We start from the raw sequence: 23,184 nt of genomic DNA, 5'->3' as shown, positions 1-23,184 counted from the left end.
GTGTAGCAGTCTTGGTCAAAGATGGTATCACAGCTCTTGAATGAGATGCAGTTCCTGAATTAGAATCTATATGGTTGGAGGTGAGAAACAGGAAGGGAGTGGTGACCTTGTTTGGTATTTATTATAGACCTCCAAATAGTGGGGAGGAAGTGGAAAAGAGCATTTGTAGGCAGATTATGGAAACCTGCAGGGCAAATCGGGTTGTGATAGTTGGGAATTTGGTAGGGTAGAGTGTAGGGCTTGGAAGGGGAGAAATTCCTGCAGTGTGTGTACAAGACCGTTTTGGAACAGTGCATTTCCAGTCCGACCAGGGTGCAAGCTGGTCCTAGAAAATGAGGCAGGATAGGTGGAGAACCTCATAGTGGGGGAAGTAGCAATCATAATATAATACGATCCAATATTAAGTTGGAAAAAGATAAAATCAGTCACGGATTAAGATCCCAGACTGGAAAAGGGCAAATTTTAGGGGTCTAAAAGTTGAACTGGAGCAGGTTGACTAGAAACGCAATTTGTGGATAAAACAGTGGATGAAAAATGGAAGAGGTTCAAAGGAGAGATGATAGGATGCAATCTGGGTACGTACCCATGAGAAATAAATCCGGGGTATCCAAAGCTAGTGTACCCTGGATGACCAAGGATATTGATGCTAAAATAAGGAAGAAAAAAGAAGCATATAATGCACCCTTGAATAATAACAGTAGAAATTAGGAAGTGTATCTCAAATGCTAAGGGAGGGTAAGGCTGGAATAAGGAAGGCTAAGAGGAAGCATGAGGAAAGGATGGCAGGCTGTGCTAAAACAAACAGCAAAATGTTCATCAAACATTTTAATTATACAAAAAAGGCAGTATTTTACAAACTTTTTTGCTTGGGGCCCATTTTTACCAACTGGCCATCCTTCGCGACCCATGCCAGCCGGCCTTCACAAACCACCATTTTCACTTATCTTTAATGTGACAGGTGAGCCTGCTTGGCTCACAGCGACACGGTAGCACAGTGGGTAGCACTGTTGCTTCACACGCCAGGGTCCCAGGTTCAATTCCCAGCTTGGGTCACTGTGCGGAGTCTGCACATTTTCCCTGTGTCTGAGTGGGTTTCCTCTGGGTGCTCAGGTTTCCTCCCACAAGTCCCGAAAGACGTGCTTGTTAGGTGAATTGGACATTCTTAATTCTCCCTCTTGTGTACCTGAACAGGCGCCGGAATGTGGTGACTTTCACAGTAACTTTGTTGCCTACTTGTGACACTAATAAAGATTATATTATTGGTCCTCAATTTCTCACTTGCTTTGTTACTGACCGTTACATTTTTGATGACTTCAGCTGATGATTTAAGATCACACTGCATCCTTTGAAAACAATCAAGAGGTTTGTCCTCTAACTCGCCATGCTTAATCTTAAAATACCTTTGAAGTTTTGAGGGTTTTAAACTTTCATTTGCCAGTGCTTCTCTACATCTAACACACATGAACTTTGAATCCTGCTTTGCGGTGGCACAATTAATAACCCCACACTTCAAGAAATCATCTTTATGCTGCTTTGTTCCTGTTTTCAGCTTCTTCATGGGGTGTTCACCAGAGGCCCCGGAGTTCACACCAGCACTGCTGGCAGCTGCAAAATGGAGGATTTAAAAAAAAAAAAAAGGTCTGTTCCTGGGTTAGCAAGCTGGCGTCAGGAGGAGCGTTCTGCTTCGCTGGGCTCTTGGCCTGTGTACTGCTGAGGGGTTGCGCGTGCACGGGATGGCCAGCATTCTGAAAGCCAGTCGCGACCCTGGGTTTGAAAATGACGGCCATAATTGACAAAGCAGGGTAAACTGCTCACTGAAGCAGAGGATATGGCAGTGATACTTGGCTTCTGTCTTTACCAAATTAGAAGATGGTGACAGTGGCCCAGTTGAAAATGATGTGCAACTGAACAGTATAGTGATAGATAAAGAAAAGGTGTTAAAAAGGCTGGCAGCACTCCAGATAACCCAGGAAACTACAGACCTGTCAGCTTGACATCAATAGTGGGAAAACTGATGGGCGGTCATAATATAGGATGACTTAAATATACACTTAGAGAAAAATAAGTTAATACGAGACAGTCAACATGGCTCTGTCAAGGGCAGATCATGTCTGACAAATTTAAGTTCCTTGACGAGGTGACACAGGCAGTGGATAAAGGGAGTCCCATGGATGTTCTATATTTGGACTTTCAGGAAACATTTGATACGGTGCCACATGGCAGGTTGGTTCGCAAATTAAAAAAATTTGGGATCAATGGGTGCTTGGCAGCATAGATTGGAAGTTGGCTGAGAATGGGAAATAGAGGTTAGGTATAGATGGGCATTTCTCAGATCGAAGACGAGTTGAAAGTTGTGTTCCCCAGGGCTCAGTGTTGCGACCCTTGCTTTTTCTGATTTATATAAATGATTTGGAAGTGGATGTTGAGGGTAAAATCTCTAAATTTGCAGATGATACTAAGCTACGGAGAATAGTGAATTGTGAGGATGACGCTGAGCGATTTCAGAGGGACATTGAGAAGCTGGCCAAATAGCATGGGGTTGGTTTAGCACAGTGGTCTAAACAGCTGGCTTGTAATGCAGAACAAGGCCAGCAGCGCGGGTTCAATTCCCGTACCGGCCTCTCCGAACAGGCGCCGGAATGTGGCGACTAGGGGCTTTTCACAGTAGCTTCATTGAAGCTACTTGTGACAATAAGCGATTATTATTGTTATTATGGGCAGACACCTGGCAGATGAACTTCAATGCAGCAAAATGAGGAAATGCATTTTGGTAGAAGAAACATGGGGGGAGAATTTTTGAGGGGATTACAGGAGCAGAGGGATCTCTCTATAATTCTCTGAACGTGGCCAGGCAAGTTGAAACAGCTGTTAAGAAGGCTTCTAGGATCCTTGGGTTTATAAATAGAGGCATAGAGTATTTTGTTTTATTCACAGGATGTGGGCACTTGTTGACTAGGCCAGCAATTATTGCCCATCCCTATTTGCCCTTCAGAAGGTGGTGGTGAGCTGCCTTCTTGAACCGTTGCAGTCCTTGAGACGCAGGTGCCCCCTGTGCTGTTAGGGAGCGAGTTCCAGGGCGTTGCCCCAGCGAGAGTGAAGGACCGGTGAAATATTTCCAAGTCAGGGTGATGAGTGACTTGGAGGGGAACCTCCAGGTGATGGGGTTCCCAGGTATCTGCTGCTCTTGTCCTTCTAGATGGTAGTGGTCGTGGGTTTGGAAGGTGCTGTCTAAGGAGTTACTGCAGTGCATTTTATGGATGGTACACATGGCTGCCACTGTTCGTCGGTGGTGAAGGGTTTGAAGTGGGCAACACGGTAGCACTGTGGATAGCACAATTGCTTCACAGCTCCAGGGTCCCAGGTTCGATTCCGGCTTGGGTCACTGTCTGTGCGGAGTCTGCACATCCTCCCCGTGTGTGTGTGGGTTTCCTTCGGGTGCTCCGGTTTCCTCCCACAGTCCAAAGATGTGCAGGTTAGGTGGATTGGCTATGATAAATTGCCCTTAGTGTCCAAAATTACCCTTAGTGTTGGGTGGGGTTACTGGGTTATGGGGATAGGGTGGAGGTGTTGACCTTGGGTAGGATGCTCTTTCCAAGATGGGCCGAATGGCCTCCTTCTGCACTGTAAATTCTATGAATGTTTGTAGAAGGGGAAACAATCAAGTGGGCTGCTTTGTCCTGGTTGGTGTCGAGCTTCTTGAGTGTTGTTGGAGCTGTACTCATCCAGGAAAGTGGAGAGTCTTCCATTACAGTCCTGACTTGTGCCTTGTAAATGGTGGATAGGCTTTGGGAGGGGTCAGGAGGTGAGGATTCCTAGCCTTTTACCTTCCCTGATAGCCACAGTCTTAATATGGCTAGACCAGTTCAGTTTCTGATCAATGGTAACTCCCAGCATGTTGATTGCGGGAGATTCAGCGATGGTAATGCCATTGAATGTCACGGGGTGGTGGTTAGACCCTCTCTTGTGGGAGATGGTCATTGCCTGGCATTTGTGTGATGCAAATATAACTTGCTACTTGTCAGCCCAAGCCTGGATACTGTCCAGGTCTTGTTGCATTTGGACATGGACTGCTTCATTATCTGAGGAGTCGTGAATGGTGCTGAACATTGCACAGTCATCTGCAAACATCCCCACTTCTGACCTTATGATGGAGCAGCTGAAGATGGTTGAGCCTAGGACACTGCCCTGAGGGACTCCTGCAGTGATGTCCTGGAGCTGAGATGATTGACCTCCGACCACCACAACTATCTTCCTTTGTGCCAGGTATGACTCCAACCAGCGGAGAGTTTCCCCCTGATTCCCATTGATTCCGGTTTAGCTCGGGCTCCTTGATGCCATACTCGGTCAAATGCTGTCTTGATGTCCAGGGCAGTCACTCTCACCTCACCTCTGGCATTCAGCTCATTTGTCCATGTTTGAACTAAGGCTGAAATGAGGTCAGGAACTGAGTGACCCTGGCGGAACCCAAACTGAGCAGCTGAGAGTAGAGTATTGCTGAGTAAAAGTGCTGCTTGATAGCACTGTTGATAACTCCTTCCATCACTTTGCTGATGATGGTGAGTAGAGTAATAAGGCAGTAATTGGCTGGGTTGCATGTGTCCTGTTTCTTGTACAGGACACACCTGGGCAATTTTCCACATTGCCAGTATTGTAGCTGCACTGGAACGACTTGGCTAGGGATGAGGCAAGTTCTGGAGCACAAGTCTTCGGTACTATTGCCGGAATATTGTCACGGCTCATAGCCTTCAGCCGTTTCTTCCTATCGCGTGGAATGAATTGTATTGGCTGAAGACTGACATCGGTGATGTTGGGGACCTCCGGAGGATACCGAGAAGGATCATCCACTCGGCACATCTGGCTGAAGTATAAAAGCAAGGAAGTGATGCTACACCTCTGCAAATCATTCGTCAGACCATATTTGAAGTTTTGTGTTCAGTTCTGGGCACCTTATTTTTTATTTTTATTTTTAAATTTAGAGTATCCAATTACTTTTTTCCAATTAAGGGGCAATTTAGCGTGGCCAATCCACCTAGCCTGCACATCTTTGGGTTGTTGGGGCAAAACCCACGCAAACACGAGGAGAATGTGCAAACTCCACATGGACAATGACCCAGAGCCGGGATCGAACCTGGGGCCTCGGCGCCGTGAGGCAGCAGGGCTAACCCACTGAGCCACCGTGTTGCCCTCTGGGCACCTTATTTAAGGAAAGATGTTAAAGCCCTGTAGAGAGCGCAGAGAAGATTTACTGGAACGATACCAGGAATGAGGAATTTTAGATACAAGGAAAGATTGGAGAAATTAGGCTTGTTTTACTTGGAGCAGAGAAGATTAAGAGGTGACTTTTCTGAGGTGTTCAAAATTCAGAACAATTCTGACAGCATAAAGGAGGATATTCTGTTTCCACTAGTTGGCATGTCAGTGACTAAGGGTCACATTTCAAGATGGTCAGCAAGAGGGCTAGGAGTGAGATGAGGAGAAACTTCTTTACTCAAGAGAGTTGTTGGGGTTTGGAATGTGCTGCCTGGGGGAGTGGTGGAGGTGGATTCCATAGGAGGTTTCAAAAGTGAACTGCAGATATATTTGAAAGTGATTAATTCAGAGGGCCAAGGAGATGAGACTGGGGAATGGGACTAGCTTGGTTGCTCTTTTGGGAGCTGGTGCAGACATGATGGGCCGAATGGCCTCCTGTGCTGTACCGGCAGCATGGTAGCACAGTGGGTAGCACTGTTGCTTCACGGCTCCAGGGTCCCAGGTTAGATTCCCGGCTTGGGTCACTGTCTGCACGTTCTCCCCGTGTCTGCGTGGGTTTCCTCCGGGTGCTCCGGTTTCCTCCCACTAGTCCCGAAAGACGTGCTGTTAGGTGAATGGGACATTCTGAATTATCCCTCTGTGTACCCGAACAGGTGCCGGAGTGTGGTGACTAGGGGATTTTCACAGAAACCTCATTGCAGTGTTAATGTAAGCCGACTTGTAACAATAAAGATTATTACCATTATTATTATGAAGACTTCCTCAAACATGGGGCCTAAATGGAGAAACCTGAATACCTCTGTACATAGACCTGAACTAGGAGTGTCTTCAGTGGGCAGTTCATGTATTCTCATCTCCCTGGCAGTTCCCTTTGGAAAGATCATCCTTGTTCCTTAACGTGGAATTTTAGTTCCGTCATAGAGGTCTATAGCACAGAAAAGGTCCTTTGGCCCATCTCGACTGCGCCGGTCCAAAACAATCACCTAAATATTCAAATCCCATTTTCTAGCTCCAGCCCTTTCTGATCTAGTTGTGATTTTGTTAAAACTCGGCTGACTCCAGGTTCATAATCCAATTCTCTGGCCACTAGTTTTAAATATCATGTTTCCTGGCTTAAGTGGGAAATTTTATCTCCAACTCCTTAGCGATATTTTTTAACTCCTTGAGGGTCAGTACCATTAAATTATCAAAAGTAATCTCCCAAGGATGTGGAGGTGGATATTTTTGCACTTTAGTAACACAAGAAAAACCTGTACAGCAGTTTTCTTTTCCAATTGCTTCCAGATTACAAACTACTTGCCTCACTCCAATTCTCTCGTACATCTGTGGGTTCAATCCTGGACTCAGGCCCCCAAATTTCTGTTACAATTATGTGAGGGGGGATGAAACGACTCCCACTTTCTATCATTGCAGGTCTGAATTTAATGGGATTTCATGTGAATCTGGTAGATGGGCTTTGCCAGTACTGCAGGATTCCCACTGTTTCTTTTTAAAATAAATTTAGAGTTCCCAATTATTTTTTTTCAAATTAAGGGGCACTTTTAGCGTGGCCAATCCACCTAACCTGCTCCTCTTATGGGCTGTGGGAGTAAAACCCACACAGACATGGCGAGAATGTGCAAACTCCACAGGGACAGTGACCTAGGGCAGGGATTGAACCGGGGTCCTGAGCGCCATAGGCAGCAGTGCTAACCACTGTGCCACCGTGCCGACCTAAGGATTCCCAATGTTTACGCTTGTAGATTGTAAAGAACTAGACAGGTTTTCTTGGGTTAAACACAACAGAAAAAAGTAGGTTTATTGAAACTATTTCCTGAATTAAAAGAAAACTAGGTAAATCGTAATTTACCATTCACAAGTCAGACACATTCCTTCGGCTCGCGCATTCACAAGTACAGATGTGAGAATAAGAGGGTACCGTAAGGATCTTTTATAGTTCGCGGAGAAGAAAAAAATAAAAGGCATGTACAGTTAGCAGTTCTTTTGCTGGTCGCAATGCACTGATTCTATGTTGTGGCCATTTTGTTCAGTTGTCTTCCTGGGTTCGTTGAATGGAGCAGATTTCCACATTTTACTCCCAAAAGAACTTGGTTTGCAGTAACTTTCTTTTCTCAGGATGATTACTTTGCAAATCCGGGTGAGAGAGAGCGCAAGCAGCTTTTGCAGTCTGTTTCAGTACGGTATCCTGGTCTTTCTCGCCTGTTTGATTAAACAGTCCCTAAATACTCAGTTGATGATATCTTCCAGAGGAGTTCTATTAGTCTATATGTATTGCAGTTTGTTTTTAGATGTCTCATCTCAAACTTTTGAACCAATGTATTATGGACCAGGGTTTAGAGAACCCCAAAGTATATCATGGAGTTCACCTGACCCACAACTTTAAATAGATTTGGGTTATGGGGAGCACAAGGGCTCACTTTACAGGTGTGATGCAACAGAGATCTAAAAGTATTTAAAAAACAAAACAATGTTTATTCTATGAATTCAGTTAACACTTTATAAACACACAGTAAACATCTTATCAACTACAAACACTGATACTTTCCCAAATACAATATTCTACAGGTAACCCGCAATACCTTTCCAGCAACATCCATAAGTTAAACCCTTTTTACAAAGGCAGCAGGTTTAAATTATCTACAGAAACAGGTATTACTTTGAAATCATCAATGAGCTGAAGACAATCTTTAGCTTGTAGAGAGAAAGATCAATACACACATCTGCTTGGTTCACATGCAGCTCTCCAACTGAAAACAAACTAAACACAGAGCCCAAACCAGCTTTCAGCACAAAACAAAGTAAAAAGCAGAGCCCAGCTCCACCCACACACTGACATCACTGCAGCTATTTGATAAACACCCATTTCTTAAAGGTATATCCACCTGACAAATGGAAGATGGAGTCTTTCACACTCCCCTTATTGAGTATCTTTTCTTAAAGGCTTTTTGTTGTACCCATTTTGCAAATTGAGGGGTTTTGTTTCCAAAATTCAGACAGAAAAGAAAAATTAGCATTTGTAAGTATCTCCTTGTAACATTAGTTTATACTGAAATCTGACTTGTTTTCTGTTGTTGGTTCTGAGGAGTTCTGTTGATGGAGGCTACTGATGATTCGCTGAAAATTAAGTATGTGAGAAACCGTTTAGAATCAGTGACGGTCTACTGCCCTTGTTACAGCAGGTTCCAACTTGCGTTTACTGGTTTGGCGATTTTACTTTTTCCCTTTGTAGGAAGCTGACCCAAGAAGAGTGTCAGCGTCAAGAGAAGGAACTGAAACTGTCTGTGGCTGATGAAAAAGCACTCCAGGCTGTTGAGGAAGTGAAGATGTACAAGTGAGTTTCACTCTTTTCACATTATTGGGGCATCCCATAGTGCTATAGAAACACAGAAAATAGGAGCAGGAAGAGGCCATATTGGGCTGGTTTAGCACACCGGGCTAAATAGCTGGCCATTGACCAGTCACGATCAATGTTGGTTTGTGTTGCTGGGTGACCCGGGCAGGATGCAGAGGTGAAGAGAGCGATTTGAACTTGGGGCTTAACTCTTATAGTCCCCAGGGGCTTCCTGCCTTTCGGGGCGGACCCTGTACGTGGTCCCAAGTGATTGAACTTTGTCCCAATCGCTTGGTTCGATTTCTCCAATACTGGAGCGGTTCCCTGATCGATGGGCAGTCTTGAGGTGCTCGTTCACCTCCTTTATGTTGGCTCCCGCTGGCGCCGAGGAGTCTGGCTTTGCTTTGTGTGCTCAAAATGTTACTTATTGTTCCCGGGGATTGCTCATCAGTATGCAGATGGCTGCTACATTGTTATGCTGATGGTCGCTGGTATCGATGTTGTCTGGCCTTTGCAGAGGTAAATACACAGCAAACCTGCAGCTGCTGGTTTCTGTCTATGTTGGCTGACTTTCCCATCAGCCTTTGCCGTTCGCCATTTTACATCGGGAGCTGGCCAATTTAGGTGGCTACACTCCCCACCCCGCACCAACCCCCTCCAGTTCCTCGACTCCCTCAGGGCCATAGCCAGGCGTTCAATCGCCAATGCGAAGAGCAGGGGAGACAGGGGACACCCCTGCCTCGTCCCTCGGTGCAGCCGAAAGTACTCGGACCTCCTCCTGTTTGTGGCCACACTTGCCATTGGGACCTCATACAACAGCCTAACCCACTTGGCAAACCCCTCCCCAAACCCAAACTTCTTCAGCACCTCCCACAGGTACCCCCTCTCTACCCTATCGAAGGCCTTCTCAGCGTCCATCGCCACCACAATCTCCGCCTCCCCCTCCCTCGCCGGCATCATAATAATGTTCAGGCGCCTCCTCACATTCGCGTTCAGCTGCCCCCCCCTTCACGAACCCCGTCTGGTCTTCGTGGATGATATGCGGCACACAATCCTCGTGGCTAAGACCTTCGCCAGCACCTTGGCATCTACATTTAGCAACGAAATCGGCCTGTAAGACCCACACTGCAGGGGATCCTTGTCCCGCTTCAGGATCAAGGAGATCAGTGCCCGGGACATCGTCGGGGGCAAAGCCCCCCCCCCCCCCAATGCCTCATTGAAGGTCCTAACTAGCAACGGGCCCAACAGGTCCATATATTTTTTTTATAGAATTCGACCGGGTAACCGTCCGGCCCCGGTGCCTTCCCCCCCTGCATGCTTCCTATCCCTTTGGTCAGCTCCTCCAGCCCAATCCCGCCACCAGTCCCTCCTCCACCTTCGGAAACCTCAATTGGTCCAGGAAGCGGCCCATCCCTCCCTCCTCCCGTGGGGGCTCGGACCGGTACAATTCCTCATAAAAGTCCCCGAGGACCCCATTGATGCCAACCCCACTCCCTCCCCTGTCCTTAACTCCCCCGATCTCCCTAGCTACGTCCCGCTTCCGAAGCTGATGCGCCAGCATCCAGCTTGCCTTTTCCCCATACTCGTAACTCGCCCCCTGGGCCTTCCTCCACTGCACCTCTGCCTTCTTGGTGGTCACCAGTTCGAATTCGGCCTGGAGGCTGCGCCTCTTCCTCAACAATCCTTCCTCGGGCACCTCCGCATACCTCCTGTCTACCCTCACCATCTCCCCCACCAGCCTCTTTCCCCCCCCCCCCCCCCCCCCCGCTCCCTCCTCTCCTTGTGGGCCCTAATGGAGATCAGCTCTCCCCTAACCACCGCCTTCAGCGCCTCCCATACCATCCCCAGTCGGGCCTCCCCGTTATAGTTGACCTCCAGGTACCTCTCTATACTTCCTCGGACCCGCTCGCTCACCTCCTCGTCCGCCAACAGCCCCACCTCCAAGCGCCACAACGGGCGCTGGTTCTCTCCTCCCCCAGCTCAAAGTCCACCCAATGCGGGGCGTGGTCCGAAATGGCTATCGTCGAATACTCTGTATCCTCTACTCTCGCTATCAGCGCCCTGCTCAAAATAAAAAAGTCGATTCGGGAATAAGCCTTATGGACATATGAGAAGAATGAAAATTCCCTAGCCCCCGGCCTTGCAAATCTCCAAGGGTCCACCCCTCCTATCTAGTCCATAAACCTCCTCAGCACTCTAGCCGCTGCCGGCTTCCTACCCGTCCTAGACCTGGAGCGATCGAGTGCCGGATCCAGCACGGTGTTAAAGTCTCCCCCCATTATCAGGCTCCCCACTTCCAAGTCTGGGATTCGACCAAACATGCGCCGCATAAAACCCGCATCGTCCCAGATCGGGGCATACACATTGACCAGTACCACCCTCTCTCCCTGCAGCTTACCACTAACCATTACGTACCTACCGCCATTGTCTGCCACAATGCTCGACGCCTCGAATGACACCTTCTTTCCCACCAAGATCGCCACTCCTCGATTTTTGGCATCCAGCCCCGAATGAAACACCTGACCTACCCACCCTTTCCTCAATCTTTCCTGGTCTGCCACCTTCAGGTGTGTCTCCTGGAGCATAACCACATCCGCCTTGAGCCCCTTCAGGTGCGCGAACACGCGGGCCTGCTTGACCGGCCCATTCAGTCCCCTTACATTCCAGGTTATCAGCCGGATAAGGGGGCTACCCGCCCCCCTCCCCCGCCGACTAGCCAAAACGCCTCCTCGGCCAGCCCCGCACCCCACGCCCGGCCCGTTCCCCACGGCGGCAGACCCCTGTCTCGATGACCCCCCCCCCCCCCCCACTCGCTCCAGCTCCCCATTGACCATAGCAGCAGCAACTCGATTCTCTCTCTTCCCCCCCCCCCCCATTGCACTTCCGCAAACCAGCTGACCCCGGCCACTCCCGCCTCTCCTTCGACTCCTCCCATTGTGTGACACACCCTCCTCGTCCGTTCCCCATCCACAGGCTCTCCCTCTCCCCCTTCCATCCTGAGCGCGGGAAACAACCCTCGCTTCCCCGCCCACTCCAGTCTTCAACGCGGGAAAAAGCCCGCGCTTTCCACCTACCTGGCCCCGCCACCTCTGACGGAGCTCCTTTTTCAGGCCCAGTCCCCTCAGCCCCGACTCTGGCCTCCCGTCCCCCGCGGGGCCCCATCTCACCGCCAGCCATCCACCCCGTTCCATTTGCTTACCCCCCCGACCAACCCAACCAAAACAGTGCCCAACCCGCCCTAACCTCCCTCACCGACCAGAAAGAGAAAAACACAAAGAAAAAGAAACCAAGAGCAAAGGACCCCCCTCAAAAAGTAACATATCAACCGCAGTCCCCAAACCCCCATCCCGACCCTCGATCTGTGTCCAACTTCTCGGCCTGAACAAAAGCTCATGCCTCCGGTGACTCACAATAATGGTGCCGGTCCTTGTAGGTGACCCACAGTCGCGCCGGCTGCAACATGCCAAACTTCACCCCGTTCCTGTGCAGCACCGCCTTCGCTCGATTGTACCCGGCCCTCCTCTTCGCCACCTCCGCACTCCAGTCCTGGTATATTCGAACCTCCGCGTTCTCCCACCTGCTGCTCCTCTCCTCCTTGGCCCACCTGAGCACACACCCCCGATCAACGAACCGATGAAACTGCACCAGCACCGCCCACGGAGGCTCGTTAGCCTTGGGCCTCCTCGCCGGCACTCTATGGGCCCCTTCCAGCTCCAGAGGCGCCTGGAAGGACCCCGCTCCCATCAGCGAGTTCAACATGGTGACCACATAGGCCCCCACGTCCAGCCCCTCCGGGAGGCCCAGAATCCGCAGATTCTTCCGCCTCGACCGATTCTCCATCTCCTCGAATCGCTCCTGCCATTTCTTGTGGAGCGCCTCGTACGCCTCCACCTTTACCGCCAGGCCTAAGATCTCGTCCTCGTTGTCGGAGATCTTTTTTTGGGCCTCGCGCATCGCCACCCCCTGGGCCGTCTGTGTCTCCAGCAGCTTATCAATAGAAGCCTTCATCGGCTCCAGCAGGTCCGCTTTAATCTCCCTGAAGCAGCGCTGGATACCCTCCTGTTGCTCCTGCGCCCACTGCATCCACGCTGCCTGGTCCCCACCCGCCGCCATTTTGTTCTTCTTCCCTCGCACCTTCTTCGGGTCCTCCACCACCTTTTTAGTCGCCCCGCTCCTGGTAAAAGCCATACACTATCGGGCAATTGTTGTAATCTCCTTCCCACGCCGGGAAACGTCGAAAAAGTGCCGTTGGGGCCCTGAAAAGAGCCCAAAAGTCCGTTTTTGCGGGAGCCGCCGAATGTGCGACTTAGCTACGCATAGCCGCACCCGGAAGTCCCATTAGCTTTCTTCCTCGTTTGCTGTACCTGTATCCTAACCTTCTGTCGTCCATGTACTCTGTACCCAGACCCCTCTGCAATCTCCCATGATTTAGATCATGTACTTTTTAATTCTTCCTGCCAAGTTAAAATTTTTCCACATTATACTTCATGTCACAGATCTTTGCCCACTCACGTAGCCTATCACTATCCTGTTATTGCCTTCTTATTTCCTCTTCGACAACCTGCCTATCTTAGTGCCATCAGCAAATTTCACAACTATACCTTGGAAACATTTGTGGGAGCGTGAGAGACTCACGTTTGGTATATTGCCTCCCAGGTGCAAGGGTACGTGATGTCTCGGATCGTGTTTTCCGGGTCCTTAGGGGGGAGGGGGAGCAGCCCCAAGTCGTGGTCCACATTGGCACTAACGACATAGGTAGGAAAGGGGACAAGGATGTCAGGCAGGCTTTCAGGGAGCTAGGATGGAAGCTCAGAACTAGAACAAACAGAGTTGTTATCTCTGGGTTGTTGCCCGTGCCACGTGATAGTGAGATGAGGAATAGGGAGAGAGAGCAATTAAACACGTGGCTACAAGGATGGTGCAGGCGGGAGGGATTCAGATTTCTGGATAACTGGGGCTCTTTCTGGGGAAGGTGGGACCTCTACAGACAGGATGGTCTACATCTGAACCTGAGGGGCACAAATATCCTGGGGGGGGGGAGATTTGTTAGTGCTCTTTGGGGGGGTTTAAACTTATGCAGCAGGGGCATGGGAAACTGGATTGTAGTTTTAGGGTAAGGGAGAATGAGAGTATAGAGGTCAGGAGCACAGATTTGACATCGCAGGAGGGGGCCAGTGTTCAGGTAGGTGGTTTGAAGTGTGTCTACTTCAATGCCAGGAGTATACGAAACAAGGTAGGGGAACTGGCAGCTTGGGTTGGTACCTGGGACTTCGATGTTGTGGCCATTTCGGAGACATGGATAGAGCAGGGACAGGAATGGATGTTGCAGGTTCCGGGGTTTAGGTGTTTTAGTAAGCTCAGAGAAGGAGGCAAAAGAGGGGGAGGTGTGGCGCTGCTAGTCAAGAGCAGTATTACGGTGGCGGAGAGGATGCTAGATGGGGACTCATCTTCCGAGGTAGTATGGGCTGAAGTTAGAAACAGGAAAGGAGAGGTCACCCTGTTGGGAGTTTTTTATAGGCCTCCTAATAGTTCTAGGGATGTAGAGGAAAGGATGGCGAAGATGATTCTGGATATGAGCGAAAGTAACAGGGTAGTTATTATGGGAGACTTTAACTTTCCAAATATTGACTGGAAAAGATATAGTTCGAGTACAATAGATGGGTCGTTTTTTTGTACAGTGTGTGCAGGAGGGTTTCCTGAAACAATATGTTGACAGGCCAACAAGAGGCGAGGCCACGTTGGATTTGGTTTTGGGTAATGAACCAGGCCAGGTGTTGGATTTGGAGGTAGGAGAGCACTTTGGGGACAGTGACCACAATTCGGTGACGTTTACGTTAGTGATGGAAAGGGATAAGTATACACCACAGGGCAAGAGTTATAGCTGGGGGAAGGGCAATTATGATGCCATTAGACGTGACTTGGGGGGGATAAGGTGGAGAAGTAGGCTGCAAGTGTTGGGCACACTGGATAAGTGGGGCTTGTTCAAGGATCAGCTACTGCGTGTTCTTGATAAGTATGTACCGGTCAGACAGGGAGGAAGGCGTCGAGCGAGGGAACCGTGGTTTACCAAGGAAGTGGAATCTCTTGTTAAGAGGAAGAAGGAGGCCTATGTGAAGATGAGGTGTGAAGTTTCAGTTGGGGCGATGGATAGTTACAAGGTAGCGAGGAAGGATCTAAAGAGAGAGCTAAGACGTGCAAGGAGGGGACACGAGAAGTATTGTGACAGGAAGGATCAAGGAAAACCCAAAAGCTTTCGATAGGTATGTCAGGAATAAGCGAATGACTAGGGAAAGAGTAGGACCAGTCAAGGACAGGGATGGGAAATTGTGTGTGGAGTCTGAAGAGATAGGCGAGATACTAAATGAATATTTTTTGTCAGTATTCACTCAGGAAAAAGATAATGTTGTGGAGGAGAATGCTGAGCCCCAGGCTAATAGAATAGATGGCATTGAGGTACGTAGGGAAGAGGTGTTGGCAATTCTGGACAGGCTGAAAATAGATAAGTCCCCGAGACCTGATGGGATTTATCCTAGGATTCTCTGGGAGGCCAGGGAAGAGATTGCTGGACCTTTGGCTTTGATTTTTATGTCATCATTGGCTACAGGAATAGTGCCAGAGGACTGGAGGACAGCAAATGTGGTCCCTTTGTTCAAAAAGGGGAGCAGAGACAACCCCGGCAACTATAGACCGGTGAGCCTCACGTCTGTAGTGGATAAAGTCTTGGAGGGGATTATAAGAGACAAGATTTATAATCATCTAGATAGGAATAATATGATCAGGGATAGTCAGCATGGCTTTGTGAAGGGTAGGTCATGCCTCACAAACCTTATTGAGTTCTTTGAGAAGGTGACTGAACAGGTAGACGAGGGTAGAGCAGTTGATGTGGTGTATATGGATTTCAGCAAAGCGTTTGATAAGGTTCCCCACGGTAGGCTATTGCAAAAAATACGGAGGCTGGGGATTGAGGGTGATTTAGAGATGTGGATCAGAAATTGGCTAGCTGAAAGAAGACAGAGGGTGGTGGTTGATGGGAAATGTTCAGAATGGAGTACAGTCACAAGTGGAGTACCACAAGGATCTGTTCTGGGGCCCGTTGCTGTTTGTCATTTTTATCAATGACCTAGAGGAAGGCGCAGAAGGGTGGGTGAGTAAATTTGCAGACGATACTAAAGTCGGTGGTGTTGTCGATAGTGTGGAAGGATGTAGCAGGTTACAGAGGGATATAGATAAGCTGCAGAGCTGGGCTGAGAGGTGGCAAATGGAGTTTAATGTAGAGAAGTGTGAGGTGATTCACTTTGGAAGGAATAACAGGAATGCGGAATATTTGGCTAATGGTAAAGTTCTTGAAAGTGTGGATGAGCAGAGGGATCTAGGTGTCCATGTACATAGATCCCTGAAAGTTGCCACCCAGGTTGATAGGGTTGTGAAGAAGGCCTATGGTGTGTTGGCCTTTATTGGTAGAGGGATTGAGTTCCGGAGTCGGGAGGTCATGTTGCAGCTGTACAGAACTCTGGTACGTCCGCATTTGGAGTATTGCGTACAGTTCTGGTCACCGCATTATAGGAGCGGGTGCAGAGGAGATTTACCAGGATGTTGCCTGGTATGGAGGGAAAATCTTATGAGGAAAGGCTGATGGACTTGAGGTTGTTTTCGTTGGAGAGAACAAGGTTAAGAGGAGACTTAATAGAGGCATACAAAATGATCAGGGGATTGGATAGGGTGGACAGTGAGAGCCTTCTCCCGCGGATGGATATGGCTGGCACGAGGGGACATAACTTTAAACTGAGGGGTAATAGATATAGGACAGAGGTCAGAGGTAGGTTCTTTACGCAAAGAGTAGTGAGGCCGTGGAATGCCCTACCTGCTACAGTAGTGAACTCGCCAACATTGAGGGCATTTAAAAGTTTATTGGATAAACCTATGGATGACAATGGCATAGTGTAGGTTAGATGGCTTTTGTTTCGGTGCAACATCGTGGGCCGAAGGGCCTGTACTGCGCTGTATTGTTCTATGTTCTATTAGATACGTAGAAAGTAGGCTCAGGAGTGGCCATTTGCCCTTCGAGCCTGTTCTGCCATTTAGTATGATAATGGCTGGTCCTTTAACTCAATACCATACTCCAACACTCTCTCCATACCTCTTGACACCTAGAGTCCAGAAATCTATCTATTTCCTTCTTAAATATATTCTGTAACTTGACCTCCACAGCCTCTGTGGTAGAGAATTCCACAGGTTCACCACCCTCTGAGTGAAGAAGTTCCTCACACCGTCCTAAATGACCTACCCCGCATTCTGAGACTGTGACCGCTTGTTCTAGTCCTCGCAGCCAGAAGAAACAACATCCCTGCATCCAGTCTGTCCAGCCCTGTCAGAATTTTACATGTTTCAATTAGGTCCCCTCCCATTCGTCTAAATTCTAGTGAATTTGTTATAATTTGTGCATGGTGGGTGGGGAATTGCAGGGTCAGCACTGATGAGGGAAGTTATTTGACTCAAGGAAGAAGAACAAAGAAAATTACAGTGCAGGAAAGGCCCTTTGGCCCTCCCAGCCTGCGCCGATCCAGATCCTTTATCTAAACCTGTCGCCTATTTTCCAAGGATCTACTTCCCTCTGTTCCCCCCCCGTTCATATATCTGCTTAGATGCATCTTAAATGATGCTATCGTGCCCGCCTCTACCACCTCCGCTGGCAAAGCGTTCCAGGCACCCACCACCCTCTGCGTAAAACATTTTCCACGCAATCTCCCTTAAACCTTCCCCCTCTCACCTTGAATTGTGACCCCTTGTAATTGACACCCCCACTCTTGGAAAAAGCTTGTTGCTATCTACCCTGTCCATACCTCTCAATTTTGTAGACCTCAATTAGGTCCCCCCTCAACCTCCGTCTTTACAAAGAAACTGATCCTCATCTACTCAACCTTTCTTCATAGCTAGCACCCTGTATACCAGGCAACATCCTGGTGAACCTCCCCTGCACCCTCTCTAAATCATCCACATCCTTTTGGTAATGTGGTGACCAGAACTGCACGCAGTATTCCAAATGTGGCCTAACCAAAGTCCGATACAACTGTAACGTGACTTGCTGACTCTTGTACTCAATACCCCGTCCGATGAAGGCAAGCATGCTGTATACCTTCTTGACCACTCTATCGACTTGTGTTGCCACCTTCAGGGTACAATGGACCTGAACTCCCAGATCTCTCTCTACATCAATTTTCCCCAGGACTTTTCCATTGACCGTATAGTCCGCTCTTGAATTGGATCTTCCAAAATGCATCGCCTCGCATTTGCCTGGATTGAACTCCATCTGCCATTTCTCTGCGCAACTCTCCAATCTATCTATATTTTGCTGTATTCTCTGACAGTCCCCATCGCTATCTGCAACTCCACCAATCTTAGTATCATCTGCAAACTTGCTAATCAGACCACCTATACCGTCGTCCAGATCATTCATGTATATCACAAACAACAGTGGTCCGAGCACGGATCCCTGAGGAGCACCATTAGTCACCTTTCTCCATTTTGAGACACTCTCTTCCACCACTACTCTCTGTCTTTTGGTGCCCAGCCTGTTCTTTATCCATCTAGCTAGTACACCCTGAACCCCATGCGACTTCACTTTTTCCATTCAGCCTGCCAGGGGAAACTTTATCAAATGCCTTACTGAGGTCCATGTATATGACATCTACAGCCCATCCCTCATCAATTAACATTGTCACTTCCTCAAAGAATTCTATTAGGTTTGTAAGACATGACCCTCCCTGCACAAAACCATGCTGCCTATCACTGACAAGTCTATTTTCTTCCAAATGTGAATAGATCCTATCCCTCAGTATCTTCTCCAACAGTTTGCCTACCACTGACGTCAAGCTCACAGGTCTATAATTCCTGGATTATCCCTGCTACCCTTCTTAAACAAAGGGTCAACATTAGCAATTCTCCAGTGCTCCGAGACCTCACCTATGCTCAAGGATGCTGCAAAGATGTCTGTTAAGGCCCCAGCTATTTCGTCCCTCGCTTCCCTCAGTAACCTAGGATAGATCCCATCCGGACCTGGGGACTTGTCCACCTTAATGCCTTTTAAAATACCCAAAACTTCCCCCTTCCTTATGCCGACTTGACCTAGAGTAATTAAACATCCATCCCTAACCCCACCATCCGTCATGTCCCTCTCCTTGGTGAATACCGATGCAAAGTACTCATTAAGAATCTCACCCATTTCCTCTGACTCCACGCATAAATTCCCTCTTTTGTCTTTGAGTGGGCCAATCCTTTCTCTAGTTACTCTCTTGCTCCTTATATACGATTAAAAGGCTTTGGGATTTTTCTTAACGCTAGCCAAAGATATTTCATGACCCCTTTTAGCCCTCTTTATTGCACGTTTGAGATTTGTCCAACTTTCCCAATATTCCTCCAAAGCTTTAACAGTTTTAAGTCGCCTAGATCTTATGTATGCTTCCTTTTTCATCTTGGCTAGTCTCACAATTCCACCCATCATCCATGGTTCCCTAATCTTGCCATTTCTATCCCTCATTTTCACAGGGACATGTCTGTCCTGCATTCTAATCAACCTTTCCTTAAAAGACTCCCACATTTCAAATGTGGATTTACCCTTAAACAGCTGCTCCCAATCCACATTCCCTAGCTCCTGCCGAATTTTGTTATACTTGACCTTTCCCCAATTTCGCACTCTTCCTTTCGGACCACTCTCGTCTTTGTCCATGAGTATTCTAAAACTTAAGGAATTGTGATCGCAATTCCCAAAGTAATCACCGACTGAAACTTCAACCACCTGGCTGGAATCATTCCCCAATACCAGGTCCAGTATGGCCTCTTCCAGAGTTGGACTATTTACATACTGCTCTAAAAAAAACTCTCCTGGATGCTCCTTACAAATTCTGCTCCATCTACGCCTCCAACACTACATGAGTCCCATTCAATGTTGGGGAAGTTAAAATCTCCCATCACGGCCATCCTATTGCTCCTACATTTTTCTATAATCTGTCCACATATTTGTACCTCTACTTCATGCTCGCTTTTGGGAGGCTTGTAGTAAAGTCCCAACAATGTTACTGCACCCTTCCTATTTCTTAGCTCTACCCATATTACCTCAGTGCTCGAATCCTCCATAGTGCCCTCCATAATCATAGCTGTGATATCATCTCTGACCAGTAATGCAACTCCTCCACCCCTTTTACCTCCCTCTCTATCCCTCCTGAAGCATCTATACCCTGGGATATTTAGTTGCCAATCTTGCCCTTCCCTCAACCAAGTCTCAGTAATACCAATAACATCATATTCCCAGGTACTAATCCAAGCCCTGAGTTCATCTGCCTTACCTGCTACACTTCTCGCATTAAAACAAATGCACCTCAGACCACCTGTCCCTTTGCGTTCATCATCTCTTCCCTGTCTACTCTTCCCCATAGTCACAATGAGTTTATTATCTAGTACCTATTTATTATTTATTATATTATTTATTATCTATAATCTATGATAAATCTAGGACAAAGGTTCGGCACAACATCGTGGGCCGAAGGGCCTGTTCTGTGCTGTATTTTCTATGTTCTATGTACCTTACTGGCTTTACTTGCTGCCTCATTACTGACCTCTAACTTCCTAATCTGGTTCCCATCCACCTGCCACATTAGTTTAAAACCTCCCCAACAGTGTTAGCAACATTGGTTCCAGTCCTGCTCAGGTGTAGACCATCCGATTTGCAATGGTCCCACCGCCCCCAGAACCGGTTCCAATGTCCCAGAAATCTGAGCCCCTCCCTCCTGCACCATCTCTCAAGCCATGTATTTATTCTGACTATTCTTGAATTTCTACTCTTGACTGTCTCGTGGCACTGGTAGCAATCCTAAGATTACTACCTTTGAGGTCCTACTTTTTAACTTGGCTCCTAACTCCCTAAATTCTGATTGTAGGACCTCATCCCGTTTTTTACCTATATTGTTGGTGCCTATATGCACAACGACAACTGGCTGTTCACCCTCCCCCTTCAGTATGTCCTGCAGCCGATCTGAGACATCCCTGACCCGTGACCCGAGAGGCAACATACCATTCGGGAGTCTCTTTTTCGACCACAGAAACCCCTGTCTACCCCCCTTACGATTGAATCCCCTATGACTATAGCCCTGCCAGTCTTTTTCCCGCACCTTCTGTCCAGCAGAGCCAGCCACGGTGCCATGAGCCTGGCTACTACTGCCTTCCCCTGGTGAGTCATCTCCCCCAACAGTATCCAAAACGGTATACCTGTTTTGGAGGGAGATGACCGCAGGGGACACCTGCACTGCTTTCCTGCTCTTTCTCTGCCTTTTGGTCACCCATTCCCTGTCTCCCTCACCAATCCTAATCTGCGGTGTGACCAACTCACTGAACGTGCTATCCACGACCTCCTCAGCATCGCGGATGCTCCAAAGTGAGTCCATCCGCAGTTCCAGAGCCGTCATGCGGTCTAACAGGAGCTGCAGCTGGACGCACTTCCCGTACATGAAGGAGTCAGGGGCATCGGCCGAATCCCTGAACTCTCACATTGAGCGCGAGGAGCATAACACGGGTCTGGGATCTCCTGCCATTTAAAAAAAATAAATATATATATATATTTTTTTTTTTATTCAAACTTTTCAACAGATTTTCAACAACCCCCCCCCCCCAACAAAAAGAAAGAAACAAGAACACAACAATCAAACATTATACAAAAATTATACATTGGATTTCCCCCATATACGATAACCCCCCAAATGACATTTAAAAGCACCAGTAGGGAAGCCCCCCCCCCTCCCCTGGGCTGCTGCTGCTGCTGATCTCCCTCTAACGCTCCGCGAGATAGTCTAGGAACAGTTGTCACTGCCTGAGGAACCCCTGCACAGACCCTCGCAAGGCAAACTTTATCCTCTCCAGCTTGGTGAACCATGCCATGTCACCGATCCAAGCTTCCACACTAGTGGCCTTCGCATCTTTCCATAATAGCAAAATCCTCCGCCGGGCTACCAGGGAAGCAAAGGCCAGAATACTGGCCTCTTTCGCCTCCTGCACTCCCGGCTCGTCCGTTACCCCAAATAATGCCAACCCCCAGCTCGGCTTGACCAGGGCGTTCACCACCTTGGACATAGTCCTCGCAAAACCCCTCCAAAACCCATCCAGTGCCGGGCACGACCAGAACATATGGACGTGATTTGCCGGGCTTCCCGAGCACCTCCCACATCTGTCCTCCACTCCAAAGAACCTACTCAATCTCGCCCCTGTCATATGGGCTCTGTGAGTAACTTTGAACTGAATTAGGCTGAGCCTGGCGCAAGAGGAGAAAGAATTAACCCTACTCAGGGCATCAGCCCACAGACCCTCTTCTATCTCCTCCCCCAGCTCCTCCTCCCACTTGCCCTTTAACCTCTCCACTGAGGCCTCCTCCTCTTCCTTCAGCTCCTGGTAAATCGCCGAAACCTTGCCTTCTCCAACCCATACACCCGAAATCACCCTGTCCTGAATCCCCTGTGCCGGGAGCAGCGGGAATTCCCTCACCTGCCACCTCCCAAACGCCCTCACTTGCATGTACCTGAACATGTTACCAGGGGTAACCCAAACTTCTCCTCCAGCGCCCCTAGGCTCGCAAACGTCCCATCGATGAACAGGTCCCCCATTCTTCTAATCCCTTTCCGATGCCAGCTCCGAAACCCCCCATCCATCCTTCCCAGGATGAACCGATGATTCTCCCGCCTCGCCCCTGTGTCGCATCCACTGCCCCCAGATCTTCAACGTCGCCGCCACCACCGTGGTGTACCTTGTCGGCGAGAGCGACAGCGGTGCCGTCGCCAGCGCCCTCAGGCTCGCGCCCACACAGGACGCCATCTCTAATCTCTCCCTCCATTACCCACTTATGGATCATCGCCACATTGGCTGCCCAATAATAGCCGCACAAATTCGGCAGCGCCAGCCCCCCACTGTCCTGCTACGCTCCAGAAACACACTCTTCACCCTCGGGGTCTTATTCGCCCACACAAAACCCATGATGCTCCTACTTGCCCGTTTGAAAAAGGCCTTGGGGATCATAATGGGAAGGCACTGGAACACAAAGAGAAACCTCGGGAGGACCGTCATTTTGACCGACTGCACCCTACCCGCTAGTGAGAGTGGCAGCATGTCCCACCTTTTAAAATCCTCCTCCATCTGCTCCACCAACCGCGTCAAATTGAGCTTGTGCAGGGCCCCCCAACTCCTAGCTACTTGGATCCCTAGGTACCGAAAGCTCCTTTCCGCCCTCTTCAGTGGTAGCTCGTCTATGCCCCCTTCCCTGGTCCCCTGAATGCACCACAAAGAGCTCACTCTTCCCTACGTTGAATTTATACCCCGAAAAGTCCCCAAACTCCCTTAGGATCCGCATGACCTCCGCCATCCCCTCCACTGGATCTGCCACATACAGCAACAGGTCGTCAGCATACAATGACACCCGGTGTTCCTCTTTCCCCCCCCCCCCCCTGCCCCCCCCCCCCGGACCAGTCCCCTCCATTTCCTGGGCTCCCTTTGTGCCATGGCCAGAGGCTCAATTGCCAGTGCAAACAACAAGGGGGACAGGGGGCACCCCTGCCTCGTCCCCCAGTACA

The 23,184-nt window shown here is 48.9% G+C and overlaps 1 protein-coding gene across 2 annotated transcripts in view; it reads left to right on the top strand.

Moving 5' to 3' along the window:
* Window positions 1-23,184, top strand: part of mia3 (MIA SH3 domain ER export factor 3) — a 202,134-nt gene that overhangs the window by 89,490 nt on the left and 89,460 nt on the right. For both annotated transcript variants that reach the window (XM_072500262.1, XM_072500261.1), the window contains exon 19: window positions 8,480-8,581. In XM_072500262.1, coding sequence (XP_072356363.1) covers window positions 8,480-8,581 — 102 coding nt within the window. The remainder of the gene's footprint in view (window positions 1-8,479; window positions 8,582-23,184) is intronic.

This window comes from Scyliorhinus torazame, chromosome 4 (assembly GCF_047496885.1).
Source record: "Scyliorhinus torazame isolate Kashiwa2021f chromosome 4, sScyTor2.1, whole genome shotgun sequence".
Classification (NCBI taxonomy): domain Eukaryota; kingdom Metazoa; phylum Chordata; class Chondrichthyes; order Carcharhiniformes; family Scyliorhinidae; genus Scyliorhinus; species Scyliorhinus torazame.
This window is presented reverse-complemented; position numbering and strand designations above follow the sequence as displayed.